Here is a 17,074-nt window from a genome sequence, read left to right as displayed (position 1 = left end):
AGCCAAGCAAGAGGGGCATCTCTAATTTCCCAGTCTTAAAATAAAAACATAATGGCAAATGCCATGATTTTTACACAGTCACTTTAATTTCATTGTCAGTGAGTCAGCAGAACATCTGACACAGCCTTCGCCCTTTTCAATATGTGTACAGCAAGTGAACAGATATCTATTAAAAAGTGTCTTCCACCGAATCTTTTTGAGCCACATACAAGTGGCCTCTCTATCCAAAATAGGCATTGGGCTTGGCTCTGTTACTATGAACTTAAATGCATCTATCTAGCTCTCAGCTGTAATTACCTTTAAATGGCTGTTTTCTAGGCCTTGTGGGTAGAGACAACTGGATGAAAGCAAGATGTCAGAAACAGGACATAGGCACCAGTTTATTAACAACAATGTGAGTCAAATTGGCTTCAGCTTTACAGACGGTATGGAAAGCATGGACAATCTGTTCGGTATTATTTATCTAAGGTATTTATATCTTGCCCTATCACCAAATGGCCTCAGCATGTCCTACACTAGAAAAAATAAAAACCATTTAAAAAAAAAGCCAGGGAAACAGTATAGAAGACACATGACAAACAAAAGTAACAGGGCAAACTATGTCTACTCAAAAAGTGAACCCTACTGAATTCAGTGAGGCTTACTCAGAGGTAAGCATGTAATAGGATTGCAGCTAAAGCGAAGGCGTCAGAAAAATTCTCACAGTGTAATGACAGCATTCTGTAACTTGGCTGAAATTTTAAATCTATACCTTCCTGTGCCTTTACTTCAGTGGTCAAGGCTGAAATTCTATGTACACTTTATGGTGCAAGCCCCAATAAACTCAGCAGGGTTTACTTCTGACTAGGTGCGTATAGAATTGCATTGTCAAGCTACATTATTCGGTCCGTGAAGTTGCAGCAACTATATAAATGCAAAATGACAGCCTTTCTAACACAAGTGTAAGAAACAATTTTCATGAAGCCCAGGGAATGGTCGAGGACTAACTGATGGTGGAAAATTGCTGATGATCACTGACGTAGATGACAGAATATTAGGAATAAGATACATAAATTTAAAATAAAATAAGTGGATTACTGAATGGAGGCAGAAAACTAAGGAACACTTTAACTGAGCATTCACGACATTAACATTGCAAGTCTAGTTAGCAGCTCCCAGAGTATGAGAGGTGTTGGGATGGTTCACAGGCCCACAATCACAAAGGAAAACGTCAGCAACATACTGAAGATTTCAGTGCACCTCCGGAGGTGAGGTTAACAGCACCAAAGTAATCTCCCGCGGGGGGGGGGGGGGAGAGAGCCTAGGCAGTGTGTGTAGAGGCCCTGGGCTGCCCAGGCGACAAGCCCTGCTGAAGTGGTACCCCATAAGAGGTGCTAAAAGGTAAAGGTACTCCTGACCGTTAGGTCCAGTCGTAGACGACTCTGGGGTTGTGCGCTCATCTCGCTCTATAGGCCAAGGGAGCCGCCGGCCTTTGTCCACAGACAGCTTCCGGGTCATGTGGCCAGTATGACTAAGCTGCTTCTGGCGAACCAGAGCAGCGCACGGAAACGCCGTTTACTTTCCCACTGGAGTGGTACCTATTTATCTACTTGTATTTTGATGTGCTTTTGAACTGCTAGGTGGGCAGGAGCTGGGACCAAACAATGAGAGCTCACCCCATTGCAGGGATTTGAACCACCGATCTTCTGATCAGCAAGCCCTAGGCTCTGTGGTTTAGACCACAGCGCTACCCGCGTCCATCATAAGAGGTGCTACCCCTCCCCTAACACCCCACACTCCCAATGTATGAACAAACAAACTTTTAACCCTAAACCACTTACTCATAAAATCATACAATTGTAGATCAGTTTGAACTAGCCGCGATCATCACTCACAGATTTATACCTCTGGTGTGGGCGAGGGAATAATTTTTTTAACCACATACTGAAAAAGGCTTAACTAACTCTGGCAACATTTGGCAGGGCTTATGAAAATCTTTCACCAAGCAAAAGTCAGAAATTCATCCAAGGCTCCAGTGTTAAGCTATATGTGGTTTTAAGCTCCTGTACATAATAAATAGGATTTAATTCTATCTCTGGGTTACTTTCATGTTACTGATGTGCCCAGCCGCCTCCTCTTCTCTGAAACACGGGAAGCCTTTGGAGAGGAGGGAGAAATCATTTGCTTCAAGAAGAGTAGAGCACTGTTTCTAGATGGAGATTTCGCAATTAGGGGGAGGCAAAACGAGAGCAAGGAAAATAACGAGTCAAATAAAAATAAAGCTCTGAAAAAGGGAAAACCTCAACAGCATTCTGCACAAATGGTCTGTAAAGGGTTTACAAGAAATAGAAATTCAGGCCGCTTAGTGTTTACAATGATAGCATGCACACATCATGGTAAACCAAAGTTAATGGTTTCCTGTGAATGCTTCACTCCTCTGCACAAGTGAGAGAGAGCAGAAAACCACAACTTTTGACTTAATGCTGTGTCTGAACCAAGGAGCCATGGGTTGTTTGGCCACAAACGAGCAATGAAGTGAAGCAAATATTTGTTCTTATTATTTTATTCGTTTCATAAAATTTAAATAATGCTTGATTGTACAAAAAACCTCCAAGCGGTTTTCTTGGCTTACCAAATGCTTGTTAGGAGCAACACAAGCAATGACCCTTGGTTCAGACCACGGTTTACTGTGAGGTATGGACTGAACTGCTCAAGCAACTGTGACCTGTCTATACTGTACGGTGCACATCCATTTAGACTCTCCAGCTGGTGCTAAGACACTAAGATACTTCTATTACTTCTATCACAATCTTCATAAGCCATTTGGGAATCTTTTGCAAGTCAGAAATTATTTTGAGGTTCTGTGCACAGTGGAGAACCTGAGTTGTGTGCAGACCTTCTCTCTCCTGGCCTCAAAAGCAAAATAATGGATTATTATATTTATACAGCATGAGCACGAAGAGTCTTGCCTTACCTGTTAGAATTCCCAAGAGTAAGCACAGGGCTCCTAGTTCTAGCGCAAGAGCCATTCTTCCTTCAACAGGCAAGATCAACCTCAGTTTCAGGGAGCAATTTAAAGACTTTGCATTTAAAAACACCCTTCGTTTCTGCCAGTTCTGTCCAATATCCAGCTGGGAGCCTGTAGGGGAGCAAAGGGGAGGGACACATGTTGTGATGAACATTAATTAGCAAGCAAATAATAGTGTGCAAGCATTACCTCATTGCAGTGACAAAAAAACAGAAAAGGCTAGGAAAAATTGCTGCCTAGCCATGGTTTACTGTACAACTCGTACTCTCTTCCTCCCCTGTTGGGAATGAGAGAAAGAAACCAGGGAGCCACAATTAACTTGGCTTGATGCAGCATCCAAATCTGGGATCTTACTTAGTTGTTCCCTACCCAGGGGAAGATGGACAATTTGGGCACTGCCACACCAACTTCATTCTGTTCTGAGCCAAACATACCACACACACCCCACTTCCCTAGTTTCTTTATATTAGTTCAGGAGTAGAACTGTCTGCCATCTTCCTCCTCCTCCTTAGTGACACCATTGCCCTTGCAGAACGCAGCAGGGAGGAGGTTGTGTAGAAGCTGAATATTAGCTGGCTGCAACTGTCATTTGCTCTGGCGCCACCTACTGCTGGGCTCCCTTCCTTCCGTCCTACCAGCCACCACTGTTCCAATCAAGCCAAGATTTGTAAGACTAACAGCAACAACAGCAACAACAACATCTCCCTACCATGATTTAGGCTGGCTGACAATGCTGGTTGGTTAAAGAGAAACCCCATGATTTCAGGTTCAGAACCATGGGAAGCCAACTTGGTTTGTTTCTTTTGAAGAAGCTTGCTGCTCTTTCAGAATAAATCATGATAAAGCCAGCAACTCTGGCTTATCGTGATGTGCAAGCATGACGACGGAAAGCACAGCTAGCAAATAATCCTGATAGCTTTTATTTTGGGGAGGGGGTAATAACAGCCATCAAGCCACTCAGCTAAATGCTGATAAGATATGCACCAAATTCTCAGTTGCTAAATAACTGGGGGTGGGGAGATGCTTCATTTAAAAGGTCATTTTGAGACTGAATAATTAAGCAGATATGACAGCTGCCTAGTCAAATGCCTGCGTTAACAATTGCTGAAGTCGCCTTAAATAGCGAGGGAGCTCTAAAGACGAGAGGTTTTGAAAGGTTATACAGTTTCAAGAACCAATCATGCTAGGAGCCAATGAGCAGTGTAATTGCTCCGGCAAGATATTAAAATGCCATTATTAAAAGGAAATTTATGCTATATTGTGACACACAAAGCCAGTAGGAATAGACCTGGTTTGAAATAACCTACACTTCTGAAGCCATCCAGTTTTAAATGCCTTTCCAAGGGTATCTTAATCTGTATAGTAACAAACAGCTGATCAAAGGTCAGACACCATTAATAGGAGCCCCAAGACACAAAAATTGCCAAAATCCATTGGTAGCACTTTTATTTATTTGAATTTTTATGTTATGCCCCATTTCGGAGGAGTTGACTCCAAATCTGATACACACTTAGCAAGAAGTTCCAAGTGTGGAGAAATAGTAAAATCCCATCTTAACTCATTATTTCTGAGGACAACAGGAACCAGTCTTTTCCATATTTACAAAAGCTACATTACAGTGAAAACCTACACTGGTTGCTTATTTCCTGATAAAAGTCCATGTATTTTTCTTAGGGGGTGTGTGTGAAAGCAACTTGAAATTGCCAAGCCACGAAGATAATTCTCTCTTAATGACCGCACTACACATGTCTCTTCTTGAGAAAAGCACTTAACAGTTGTCGATATAAAATAGCCAGAGCTTATAAAGCTACTCCTGGGGTTTAAAGATCTCTGTATTCAGGGAAAGCTTAATTACCCCTTAATTCCATTGATCTAAAGGAGATTTATGCTTATTTCACCCTAAGCAATGCTGGACCACAACAAAATCTAGACCAAGGGTGTGGTTTGAAGACACATTGATGCAACAATCTTTGCTGAAGCTAAGCAGGTTTGGGCCTAGTCACTGCCTGGATGAGAAGGAGCCTGGAAACCACGTCAGGAAGAACATTTGCTGTTCAACAGTGAAACAGACTGCCAAGGAAGGCAGTGAAGAACAATGAGGTGAAGAATGAAGGTCAGGTCAGCAGGACATCTTCCTTTTGCGTTCTGGCACACCTAGAAATAGTTCACCTCCAGCCTGGCCTGACACTGCTGCAGGGCCTGTGCAGGTACCAGCAATTATGATCATTATCATTATTAATATAGCCTTCATTAATACAAGTAAAACATTAATGTGTACATAAGAATAAAATGCCGCCCTACTTTTATGGTATGCTCCTGCCAAATTTGTAGGCTGGCTATTGGGCCTAGATGGACCTAGTGATATTGGAAGGACATCTGCTACCAGATGTTATTACCTTCTTAATTTTTAAGTGAAGAAGGAACTGCAAGGCGTTCCATGGTTCCTGCCGGTGCTTAGGGGGCGTTGGGAGGCTAACAGAAAGATGTTCCCTGCTTTATAAACATGGCCACCTATATGTACAGATGGCAGGGATAGGAACTCCTGCTTCAGGCAAAACAGTGCTTTGTAGTCTCTGGGGGGCAACACTTGCAAGAGCCGTTGGGTGTGTTATGGACACCGGAAAAGATCCATTTTAAATTGAAAACACATTTTCACCAGGCGCATCTATTTTTGCCATTCCAATTTCAAACATGAGCAATACAAAACAAAATAAAAAATTTAAGTATTGCTTGTGGGAACCATGTAGTCCTAGCAGTCCATTAAGTGTCACCGGCGCATGCAGCTGTCCCAAGTAAACATGCACATTATGTTTCGCTATATTTGTCTCCCAATCCTATTCCGTTTCATCTTTAAATGGGTACTGAATTCTTACTGCCCTGATCTGTGCTTCTCACAAACATTTTGAAGCATTTGTCTTATCTGGTGCAAAATTGGATGAGTACATCCCATACAAGCAAACAAAAATCATTTGCCTCTGGTTTCTCTTAGCCAAAAGGTTGTAAGTAACTTGGAACATGCAAGTGATTGTTTTATAGAAGCCACTTTTATACCTTGCAGAAGATATTTTTATGAGATGTCCCCCATCACTTGATGCAACCAGCCATTGCTGCTCTTTCCATCAACTTCGTCTAGTTGCTCAGCAGCAGGCGGGGGAGAGGTTCCCACACACAGCGATGTGAAAACATAGCCCGGCAGACATGCACCTGACTCCTTTTTGCAAGATGAATGCAAAAGGCAGACAATATCTACCTTCAGGGGGTTTTTCCCAGTGACGGATGCACAAGCGCTCTGTCACGGCGAGGAAGCTGCAGAGAAAGCCTCTTTGCAAATTTGCTAGGCACTCAAAGGAAGAAATGCATTTCCCCTGCAGATCACCACGGTTTTTTGTTTTTGTTGCAGCCGGGGAAAGCGGGGGAGGGGGGGAGGAAAGAGAGAGAGATGAAACATATTTGACTTTCCCCTTTGCAAAATCCTTACGGGGATCTCACCTTGCTGGGAGCAGAGGCTGGCTGTGTGCAAGACAAAAACCCAGGGCCAGAGCAAAATCGAGAAATCGAAGCAAAGGCATCTTCCAGCGATTGCTGGACCAACCCCGCACCCCTTTTCCACCACACCCCACTTACTGAAAGCAGAAACGGCTCGCGAGGGCTTCGACACAAAGTCGCCAGCACCGACCTACGATGGAAGCGGGCGGGGAGCTCAGATTTTCTTACCTGGCGGTTAGAGACGAAGCGAGGAGGGGGTGGGGCTAGGAAAGAGAGAGAGATCGGGCGGCGCCAGGGACAGCAGCTGATGCTTCGGCAGGGTACGGCTGCAACCTTCAGTGCCCCATTTGCCCCTCCTCGTTGTCTTCCCGAAGATTTACAGGACGGAGCAGGAGCTGTTGCAGGATTTATTAATTCTTATTATTACTATTTTGTAACCAAGGGCAATAAAAATTGGAAGTGGGTGTGCGTACTATTAGGCCAAGCTAGCAAAGCCTAGGCGATCGATGTCTGCAAGTCTTTTTCATGCTCTTGTCCAAAGCAAAACAAAAGAAAACAGGCACAGCGAACGCTCGGTCTCCCTTCCTCCTTCACAGCCACTAAAGCGCATCCGCCATCCATGGTCTGGAGCTGGATCGCAACCCGGCCACCAGGGGGCGATGCTTGAGCTCCACCCAACTCGCCTCATGCATCCTTAGAAGAGGCTAAAATAATAATAATAATAATTTATTATTTATACCCCGCTCATTTGGGTGGGTTTCCCCAGTCACTCTGGGCGGCTCCCCATAGAATATTAAAAACACGATAAAACATCAAACACTAAAAACTTCCCTAAACAAGGCTGCTGCTGCCTTCAGAAGTTTTCTAAAAGTCATGTAGTTGTTTAATTCCTTGACATCGGGCCAGTTGCAGAAGAGCAAGGTGGTGGTGTGTTTTTTTAAAAAAACATACTTTAGAGAAAAGACTGAAAAGTCTGACACAACTTTGAAATTTCGTCAGGAAAATCACCACAAACCACGCAAGGTCAAGCATGAAGCGCTGGAGCAAAGCACTCCTACTGCTGGTGTTTGATGTTAGCCACAAGTCCTATCTATCCTGTAGTTTATTGAGAAATGTTCCTGTTTTGTGCATTTTCCCTCAAGCAATTTGATATAAGCAGTGATTAAGCTGAAGTGTGTTAGACAGCGCCTGAACTATGGAAGTCACTCCCATGGGGGTGGGGAGCAATGGCTACCATCTTGGGTGGCTTTGAAAGAGGATTGAAGAAATTCATGGAGCAAATTCAATGACTACTTGCCACCATGGCTGTGCTCTGCCTTCATGGTCGGAGGCAGTAATTCTCTGAATAATAATAATATCTTTATTGTCATTGCCCCCTCTCGGGGACCACGAAATTACTTGGCTGCTCCATCCACCCAGGTAGGGCACTCCACACAAAATCAAAACAACTATAGAAACACTAATTAAAACAATACAGTATAATACAGCAAGGAAGATTAGATGACTTTCAAAGTCCAGGCTTCCCATTCAGGGCCGAGATCGCTCTGGAGAAGAAGCTGTTCTTAAGACGGCTCGTTCTTGTCTTCATTGTCCTGTATCTCCGTCCCGACGGCAGGAGCTCAAAGAGACAGTGACCAGGATGCAATGGATCTTTTACTATGTCCAGTGCCTTCCTATGGCACCTTGTGGCATAAATCTGCTCTAGGGTGGAGAGTGGGCAGCCAACAATGCTCTCTGCTGCCTTAACAACTCTGCACAACCCCATCCTGTCCTGGGTAGTACAGCTTCCGTACCACACACATAAGCCATAAGTGAGCACACTCTCAATGGCACAGTGATAGAAGGCAAGCAGCAGTTTCTGCGGAAGATGGTTTTTCCTTAGAATTCTCAAAAAGTACAGTCTCTGCTGCACCTTTTTCACAAGCCCCCTTGTGTTGACACTCTAAATACTAAATACTAAAGGAGAGAGTGCTCATGTGCTTGGGTCCTGCCTATTGGTTTCACACAATCCACAGGGTGGCCACTGTGAGAACAGGATGCTTGACTAGATGGGCCATTGGCCTGATCCTGCCGGCTATTATTATTATTATTACTATTACCGTTATCATTTGAGACAGCCTCCACGCTTCCACAGATGACAGCTTCAGGAATAGTTTGGGAAGGACTGCAGGCATGGGGAAACCAAACAGGTAGCGCACATCCCTGGCAGGTACATCAGTGCTCAAATGCCACGAAGCACAGTGGAGAGTGGGAACAGCCTCCCTGCGTTTTAAGCTGCAAATGTGTACATGAAATGCAACATCTTGGCAGCGACACTACCTGAATGTAATAACCAAATGAATGAATTATGTCAGTCATAGGCAAACTCGGGCCTCCAGATGTTTTGGGACTACAGTTCCCATCATCCCTGACCACTGGTCCTGTTAGCTAGGGATGATGGGAGTTGTAGTTCCAGAACATCTGGAGGGCCGAGTTTGCCTATGCCTGAATTATGCTATCTGTAAAGAACAGAGATATTGTGGAAGCAACCTTGGCTGCAGTGAACTCACAGCTAAAAGTAAAAATAAATACTTTAGTTATTTAGAACATTAGTTGATGCCCAAAGTCCTCTGGGCAGTTCACACCATTGGCTTAGCTGTCAGATAAATAGAATCCTAGAATGGTGTGTTGGAACATTGGAGGTTCAGTGCTTTGCTCAATGCAGGAATCTGCAACTACATCATCCTCAATGGAGGACTGGCCAACCTCTGTTTAAATACACCCATCAAAGGAGGCTCCACCACAACCTCCTGAGATGGCCAGCTCCACTATCAAACAGCTCTCATAATTAGGAAGTTTCTCCTAGCTCAGTAGCAGAGCATCTGCTTTGCATGCAAATCCTAAACACCTTAGAGAAACACTGCCAGTTGGAACTTACAGCTCCCATCAGCTCCAACAAGCAAGGCTAATGGCCAGGAATTATGGGAGTTGTAGTTCAGCAATATCCAAAGGCCCAAAGGTTTTGGTGTAGATAATATCGAGCTAGACTGAACAATGGTCTGATTTAGTATAAGGTAGCTTCCGATGTTTCTATGAAATCTGCTTCCTTACCAGGTCCTGCTTCTGCCTCCTGGACAAACACACAACAGTCTTCTGCATAACAGCCCTGCGGACTCATCTCTCTCTCATGCTGAGATAAGCAACTCTGCAGACATCACATCCTGCCTACAGATCCAGTAACAGGACTATTTTCGACATGCAGAAGTGGGAGGAATTCAGAATTCCCTGCAAGCACACAGTGACTTAGGGAAACTGCAAGTGCGTAGAGGGAATACTGCAAATTACCTTCCCATGGGCAATCATACCATGCCGTTGGGGCTTCAAAACAACTGATGATCACTACCTTGTGTTTTGTGGGCTCCAGGAGAAAATATGTTGGTAAGGAGGCAATTCCTTTGTTACCTGGTTTGATTACATGATCGGATCTATTTTAGGATTGCTGACTTTTAAGAGTCATTACCATCAGTGCCAGTCCTAGCCTTTTTGCCAGTACAGTATGTTTCTATTGGATTCCACCTTGTCCTCTTCACCACTGCTGATTCAGTGGTCTCTCTCTTTGGGCCTAAGCCATACTGCCTCCCAAAGGGAGAGGATGAGATATGTAGGGGAGATACCTCCTCTCATTGCCTGCTAATTTGGAAAGGTTGACAGGAATCAGCATCAGAAGGCTCCAAGGTTTGGGCACCCTAGCTGGTGCATGGGAATCGTCGAGTACCCATAATGCCGATCTCTAACTCAAGCCTTGCACATCCTGAAAAACACCTCCCTTCTTCACAGACAGGAAATGATATGACACTTCAGCAATGTAACAATTGTCCTAGAATTACCAGCCCATAGATAAAGTTGGTTGCTCTCCGCTCCCCCCCCCCCACCCACTTAAAACAATTGGCTATTTTTCCAACTTGGCTACCTGAAAAAAGTGGTTTAAATAAAAAAATCCTTCAATCCTTTATTGAGTTCAATATAAGATTATAGAAAGGTGTGTTGAATTATTCTTTATTCAACTTAAGACTGAAATAGTATTATATGGCTAGCATTTTCATTTATCTATTTTGCACAGGAATTGAAACTTGGAAGGGAAATATATCCTGGAGTACCTGTAAACTGGAATGAATTTAAGAGTATACATTTAAAAGTCTTCTCCCCGCCCTTTCACTGGGCAAGGATTCCAGTAACGCATGGATTAGTGTATTACCACTGGAGGGTATAAATTTGAACCAATCCCAGAATTGGTTTAAAATACAGCAGGATGTGGGGGGGACGGGACAGGAAAGGTTATAAGAGTGTCTTTCATACACAGCGTGGAAGTCATTTCCCCCCCCCTTATAGTACCACATCAAAATTGCAAAGCAGACCCCAGTGATCGCTAGGAAATCTGCCGCAGTCCAGTTTTTCCAGCCCAATTAAATCCAAACTCTTAGGAACAATTTGTCCGCCAGCAGAAGCAGCTCGGAGGAAGAGGCGATCAAACCGCAATCTGCACTTGTAACGTGCATCCAAGTTAGTGTTTTGGCTTGTATCCCACGTGTAGCGGCAATGTTCTGGCTTGCCCAAGAATTCCCAAACATCCAGAATGTTGTCAGGCAAACCACCAAGCTTAGCAACCTGATGGGGAGAAGAGTAGAAAGCGTTAATAGTGTACTATAAATATACTACCAATAATCAGCTTTCAAAAATGAGCCATGGATTGATTTTGTCGCTTCTTATATGGTTTGTTGGGAGAGCCACCAATTTTGTTGTGAAGCACCATCACTGCTCCTTAGCAACATTGTTCTAATTCAGAAACATGTTATCTGAAATAAATAGCTACCCTGGCTTTGTTTAATCACTTGGTACAAGGGAACTGCGATATCTTGTGTAGTTTTATGCTGTGTTAATTCATTGCTCTTTACTGCTAGTCGGGTCTACTTTGTTGTCAATATTTTGCAAGACAACTGCTGATTATTGCTGAATGATTTGTTTTCTTCTTTTCTGTATGCATGTTCTTGAAAATCCTTAATAAAACCTGTATTTAAATATATATATAGGCAAAGGGGAATTGTGTCACCAGTGGTGGGGAAAGCCCATGTAAGTGATAGGAGTTACAAATAAACACAACACAACTAAGGAGTTTTGCTCGAGTTCACCTCTTTGTCTCTGAGATTTGTATCTCCTCCAAAAATCACAGTAGTGGACTCTGGGGCCTCCGTCATTTTGGCAAGCACCCTTTTCAACTGATTCAAGCGTTCTTCGCTATGCCCCTTAGTGCTCTCCAGATGCGAAGTCATAAAGCAGAGGTCATTGCCAGATATGGTTGCCTATGAAGAAGAGCGAGAGACAAAGCATAAAGCGACATTTTCTGCATGCGACAGTCTGCTACAGCAGTAGGATTTCACCACTCTTTACAGCAATTTCTCGTGAAAGAACAAGATGCATAAAACTACATTTTCTGCACGGGGCTAAGTGCATCTAGACCTTTCTTTACAATAACAGTTAATTCTCCCGTATGTTGTCCTCCATATTTGGACAACATAAAGGTGGAACTTTTCCTAGATGACAAGGACCCTTGTATAGATCTTGCCAATTCTGCTTTCTTCTGTACAGTGCCTAGCCTGGGTCACTGTTGTGACTAACATGATGACAAACAGGTAGGGCTGCGGCTATAACTGCTTTAATCAACAAAAACTTAATCAACTAACCTTTTAGCTAATAGCTTTGTCAGGGCCAAATTTTAATCCACAATAGAGACATTTTAAGATGATGGGCTGAGGGAAGAGTGCACTTCTTTACTGACTTGAGGCTACTTTGCTTCTGGTGCATTTATGCAGTTGTTGGCATCCGTCTGTCTCAAGAGACAATGGACTGCACTTCCAGGAGTGAAGTCAAACCACTGGAGAATCACAGTACCTGCTGTGCCTGCAGAGAACGGTAACTCGTAACTGCTGCTTCCCATGTTGTTTTTGCTGCATTAGCAGCACCAAAGTGACCTCTCCTGGGCACAAGCCTGGGCAGTATGTATGGAGGTCCTTTAGAACAATAAATAATTAAATGCAAGAACTCACTTACATGTACTGCCAATAAATTTCTCATCATGGAGGTGGTAGGGAAAGGTGTTATTTCTTCTTTTAAAACTCTGACTCTTGATTTTTTTAACATTATGGCTGTAAAATAACCATCAGTATTACCTGAAGAGAGAAACACAGAAAAAGGAAAGGTCAACAATGATGTCTCCTTCAGAAATTCCATATAATAAAAGACAGTGGCCTTGCTTAGACTACTAAAGTATGGGTTGTATCCATCAAAGTCATCCTTAGTGCATGGATCATCTCCTGTGCAAATGGACACCCTCTCCCTGCCCACCTTATCTATTCTCAGGGTTCCCCCAACCCTTCAGAGCAGATTTGATGGGGCATGGGGGGGGGGAGGAAATCCTGGGACAACTTTCAGGAATACAACTCCGTGGTTGATGTTATGTTTATGTTATGTAAATCTAAGGTTGCCATCTGTCTGGAATTTCCAGGACATATCCAGAATAGTGCAGTCAGAAGCAGTGTCCAGGGGGAAATCGTGGAAAATGTCTGGGATATTCTGGATTCAGCAGTGTTGTTTAGGTGATTTTCCTTAAAAATAGCTCAAAAACTACTTTTTTTTTTCTTTGCAAATTTGCCAAAAAAGCTCAACATCTTTGGGCAAAACTCAAAAAAGCTGTCCGGATTTTCACTGTTTGAAGTACGGCAATAAACCACCGAGGTTTTTACTGTTTTTGCAATCAAGTGGTGCATGAAGGCTTATACCATAATAAATAGATGTTTAAGGTTCCACAAGACTCCTGATTGTTCTTGCTACAGCAGACTAACACAGCTATCCCACTAAAAATGTATAGCAGTTACTGTAACTTCATTTTACCTGGAATAATTGTATAACTGACAGCTCTCTTCTGTAGATAGGATAAAACTGGAGGAATAACCTCCTGTAGAAATACCACATCTGGACTGTACCTAAATGAGAAAGCGGAATGTGTAATGGAACATAAAGCAACATACTGCAAGAGATAAGCTGTTTCGTATACAATGATCCTACAGTGGTCTTCTTAACTTATTGAATTACTGTAAAAAGCAACAACTGGCCTTGCTTCATAACATTATGGCTGCAATGCAATGCAAACATACATAGGGTTGTGCAAAAATATAGTTATGGAATCAAATGCACAAGCAACACAAGGAAGTGTAACGAACCTGAGATTTGTCTCTTGAGATTTAACTGTTTGTATGCAAAAGGAGTAGCCGTGAAGATTCAGATCCTACTGGGGTTAAAATCAATTATGTATTTCTAGGCTGGTGTGTTTAAATCAGCCTCCTCCAACCTGGTGCTCCTAGATGCTTTGGCCTACATATCCCACCATGCTGGCTGCATCCAATGGGATATGTAGTCCAAAAAATCTAGAGGCACAAGACTGGGCAAGGCTGGGTTACATATTCTTGGCAGCTCTACAATTCAGATAAGTGTAAAAGGGGAAAAATGGCATAGTAGAAATATTCTGATTTTTTAAAAAGTACATCCCAATCTTGCTTACTTTGAAATAAATCCCAATGATTTTAATTAGGCTGACACTCTAATAAGGTACCATAGGACCACTGTGATAGATACTTACAAAGCAAGATAGGAGCAAACTCCTCGTGCCCTATCTTGCAGGTTTTTTAAATCCAGGCCATCTATATTCCAGGTAATTAAAGAAAATGTGCTGTCATCCTCTTTGGGGCTAAGACCCGCCTCTTTAACAGCAGCAGAAACTTTACCAGCAGTCGAATCATCTGTTAGGTCAATGCTAGAAAACACAGACACAAGTGACTTATTATATTGATAAGCCACCTTTAAAAATAAAACTCTGAAGCTGGCTTCCATCATAAAATAATAAACACTGTATAATACAACTGTGTTATCCAAGCACTAATGAAACCAGTAATAATAAAACGAACACCCAGCTCAAAACTAAGATATCATGCATAACTCTTAACCACTGCACAGCAGCAAGAGAATGCATGCAATAGAAATAACAGCTATGAGTTATTGGACCAAAGGTGAAGAATGGCAAGGGTGTAATCCTAACCCTAGATCCACCAGAATGAGAGAGTTAGGATGTGGCAGGTCCCCAGTTCAGCCAGTAGATTCCCAGCTCAGCTGGGCTAAACTGGCATGTCACCAACCCCAGCTCAGTCAGAGATATGCTGGTGTAACTGTCTCATCCCAGCTCAGCTGACGACAAAATCAGCAGCCCTGCAAAATAGGCGTTCTGGGGTGGGGTGGGGGCAGGACCTGGCAGGGGGCACATATGCTGGATCCTAAATTGGTTCAGCTCAGTCAAGCAACTTGGCAACCCAAAGGAATGACAGAGTAGCATAAATCAGACCTTATATTAAAGACTTATTTCCCTTCTTCCAATCTTAAAGGTAAAGGTAAAGGGACCCCTGACCATTAGGTCCAGTCGTGGCCAACTCTGGGGTTGCGGCACTCATCTCACTTTATTGGCCGAGGGAGCCGGTTTACAGCTTCCGGGTCATGTGGCCAACATGACTAAGCCGCTTCTGGCGAACCAGAGCAGCGCACAGAAACATCATTTACCTTCCCGCTGGAGCGGTACCTATTTATCTATTTGCACTGGCATGCTTTCAAACTGCTAGGTTGGCAGGAGCAGGGACCGAGCAATGGGAGCTCACCCCGTGGCGGGGATTCAAACCGCCGATGTTCTGATCAGCAAGTCCTAGGCTCTGTGGTTTAACCCACAGCGCCACCCGAGTCCCTCTGCCAGTCTTAGGCTTGCTTAAAGTCCTGAGCGGACTTTGGATCTGGCATACTCTACGCTGGCTTCACTTAATTATGTAAATTACTCTGGCTTCCCATACTTGGGATTGCTTCCTTGTTCATATTTTCAAGAAAGGTATTCTGAGATGCTGGCCAGCTGTGAAAATGGCTTTACTTTCAGCTTGACATAGTGGAGCCGGTTTATGAAGGTACAAATCGATTCCAGGTAGGTCAGATACAGGTTTGTTGCCATCTGGATTAGGACCTTAGCAGCAGAGGCCACTCCTGCAGCCTGCCCCTTTCTCCCACTCAGTTTCATTTTTTCCAAGTGCTCAGCAGCCATGTAAACACAGCACTAATATGCCCCACGGCACCCTTGGTATGGCAAAACTCTGGGGCATGGGAGGGAATTTAAATGGCAGGTCTCAGTGGGAACCAACATGTAAGTTTTCCACAATGACCTGGAACAATGCTACTTTATGGGCATTGTGGAGGCCTTAAAAACTAGAGAATTGCTGGAGCCAGCCCTTATTTAGAGACTTGACTACACTACCGACCATTCCCCTGGGCAGGGCCAGGCAAGCCAAGTGCAAGAGATATTAATGATTATACCACTAGGATGTCTTACAGAGGCATATACAGGGTGAGTCTTTTAAGAGTCCCGGTGGAACATGTGTACAGTGGTACCTCAGGTTAAGAACTTAATTTGTTTCGGAGGTCCATTCTTAACCTGAAAGTGTTCTTAACCTGAGGTACCACTTTAGCTAATGGGGCCTCCCACTGCCGCTGCGCCACCGCTGCATGATTTCTGTTCTCATCCTGAAGCAAAGTTCTTAACCCAAGGTACTATTTCTGGGTTAGCAGAGTCTGTAACCTGAAGCTTCTGTAACCCGAGGTACCACTGTACTCTGTATCCACTGAGCCTCTTTTAAAGGACTCACCCTGTACTATTGTAGAGTAAAGGCAGCAGGCAGGTGATGCTCTTCCAAAGAGATTGTGGTGGGCTAGGCTAAGAGAATAGGGATTAGCCCATGGTCACCCCGGGGAACTCGTGGCTGGGAGGGGATCTTAACCCCTCTGACATAACTGCCCTGACAGCACCACCCTCCAATTGCACCAATATGGCCCCCATGCATCTGTACACAAGCGGGAATAGATTTTTTTTAACCCCGAGGTCTTCTTGAGAGGGATGAGTTACAGGCGCAGGAGACTTACAGGGTCCCCTCCACCGGGAGAGGCTCTGGCATCGCGTCCATAGGTTGCTCCTCAAGAGGCGGCTCAAAATAAGAATTCAGCGCTCTCTGCAAAAACAGACAAAAGGCCGAGTGTGAGTGTGTGCTAGGACCATGCGCCGGGATCTATAAAGCACGTGCTTAAAACGGGAAGCGAGGGCATACCTGCATATCCCAGTCATTCTCTGCCAGGTAGCACTGAGCAACGGCTAGATCGCTGCCGCTGATGGAGGCAAATTCCAAACATAGGAGCTTCCTGCGCTTCTCTTCTTCCTTCTCTTCCTCCTCCTTGGATGGCTGCAGCTGCTGCTCCGGCGTCCTCTCCTCCGGGGTCGCCTGCTCCACCCCCTGAGCAACGCTGCCCACATCCATCTGCCTGTTTGTGAGTTCTTGTTGTTGGGTGTTTGGGTTTTTTTTTTCAAAGCTCGCGCTCCCTGTTTTCTTTCAGGACCACCACCGGTTTCCAGCTTCTGGAAATCCACGCCCCTCGAAGCTCAAATATCGCGCAGGCGCAAGACGCTTGGAGCTACTG

General features: G+C 44.1%; 2 protein-coding genes across 6 annotated transcripts in view; both read right to left on the bottom strand.

Moving 5' to 3' along the window:
- Nucleotides 1-7,100, bottom strand: part of KIAA0319 — a 28,906-nt gene extending 21,806 nt beyond the window's left edge. Inside the window, exons 1-2 of one of the 5 annotated variants that reach the window (XM_081919238.1) lie at nucleotides 6,722-7,100; nucleotides 2,954-3,118 (exon numbers count right to left, since the gene is read on the bottom strand). In XM_081919238.1, the coding sequence (XP_081775364.1) occupies nucleotides 2,954-3,008 (55 nt within the window). In that variant the 5' untranslated portion in view covers nucleotides 3,009-3,118; nucleotides 6,722-7,100. Of the gene's footprint in view, nucleotides 1-297; nucleotides 425-2,953; nucleotides 3,119-6,058; nucleotides 6,279-6,631; nucleotides 6,681-6,721 lie in introns of those variants that run through there. The other 4 variants (XM_081919239.1, XM_081919240.1, XM_081919241.1 and 1 more) reach the window with 4 other exon arrangements.
- Nucleotides 7,101-10,512: 3,412 nt separating this feature from the next.
- On the bottom strand, nucleotides 10,513-17,054 carry TDP2 (tyrosyl-DNA phosphodiesterase 2). The gene is made up of 7 exons (XM_081919648.1): nucleotides 16,708-17,054; nucleotides 16,526-16,611; nucleotides 14,163-14,336; nucleotides 13,418-13,509; nucleotides 12,578-12,696; nucleotides 11,659-11,829; nucleotides 10,513-11,137 (listed from the first exon to the last, which is right to left on the bottom strand). Exons 1-7 carry the CDS (start codon nucleotides 16,912-16,914, stop codon nucleotides 10,856-10,858), a joined length of 1,131 nt encoding a protein of 376 aa, XP_081775774.1. The 5' UTR covers nucleotides 16,915-17,054; the 3' UTR covers nucleotides 10,513-10,855.
- Nucleotides 17,055-17,074: the final 20 nt, after the last annotated feature.

This window comes from Podarcis melisellensis, assembly GCF_964234715.1.
Source record: "Podarcis melisellensis genome assembly, chromosome: 7".
Classification (NCBI taxonomy): domain Eukaryota; kingdom Metazoa; phylum Chordata; class Lepidosauria; order Squamata; family Lacertidae; genus Podarcis; species Podarcis melisellensis.
This window is presented reverse-complemented; position numbering and strand designations above follow the sequence as displayed.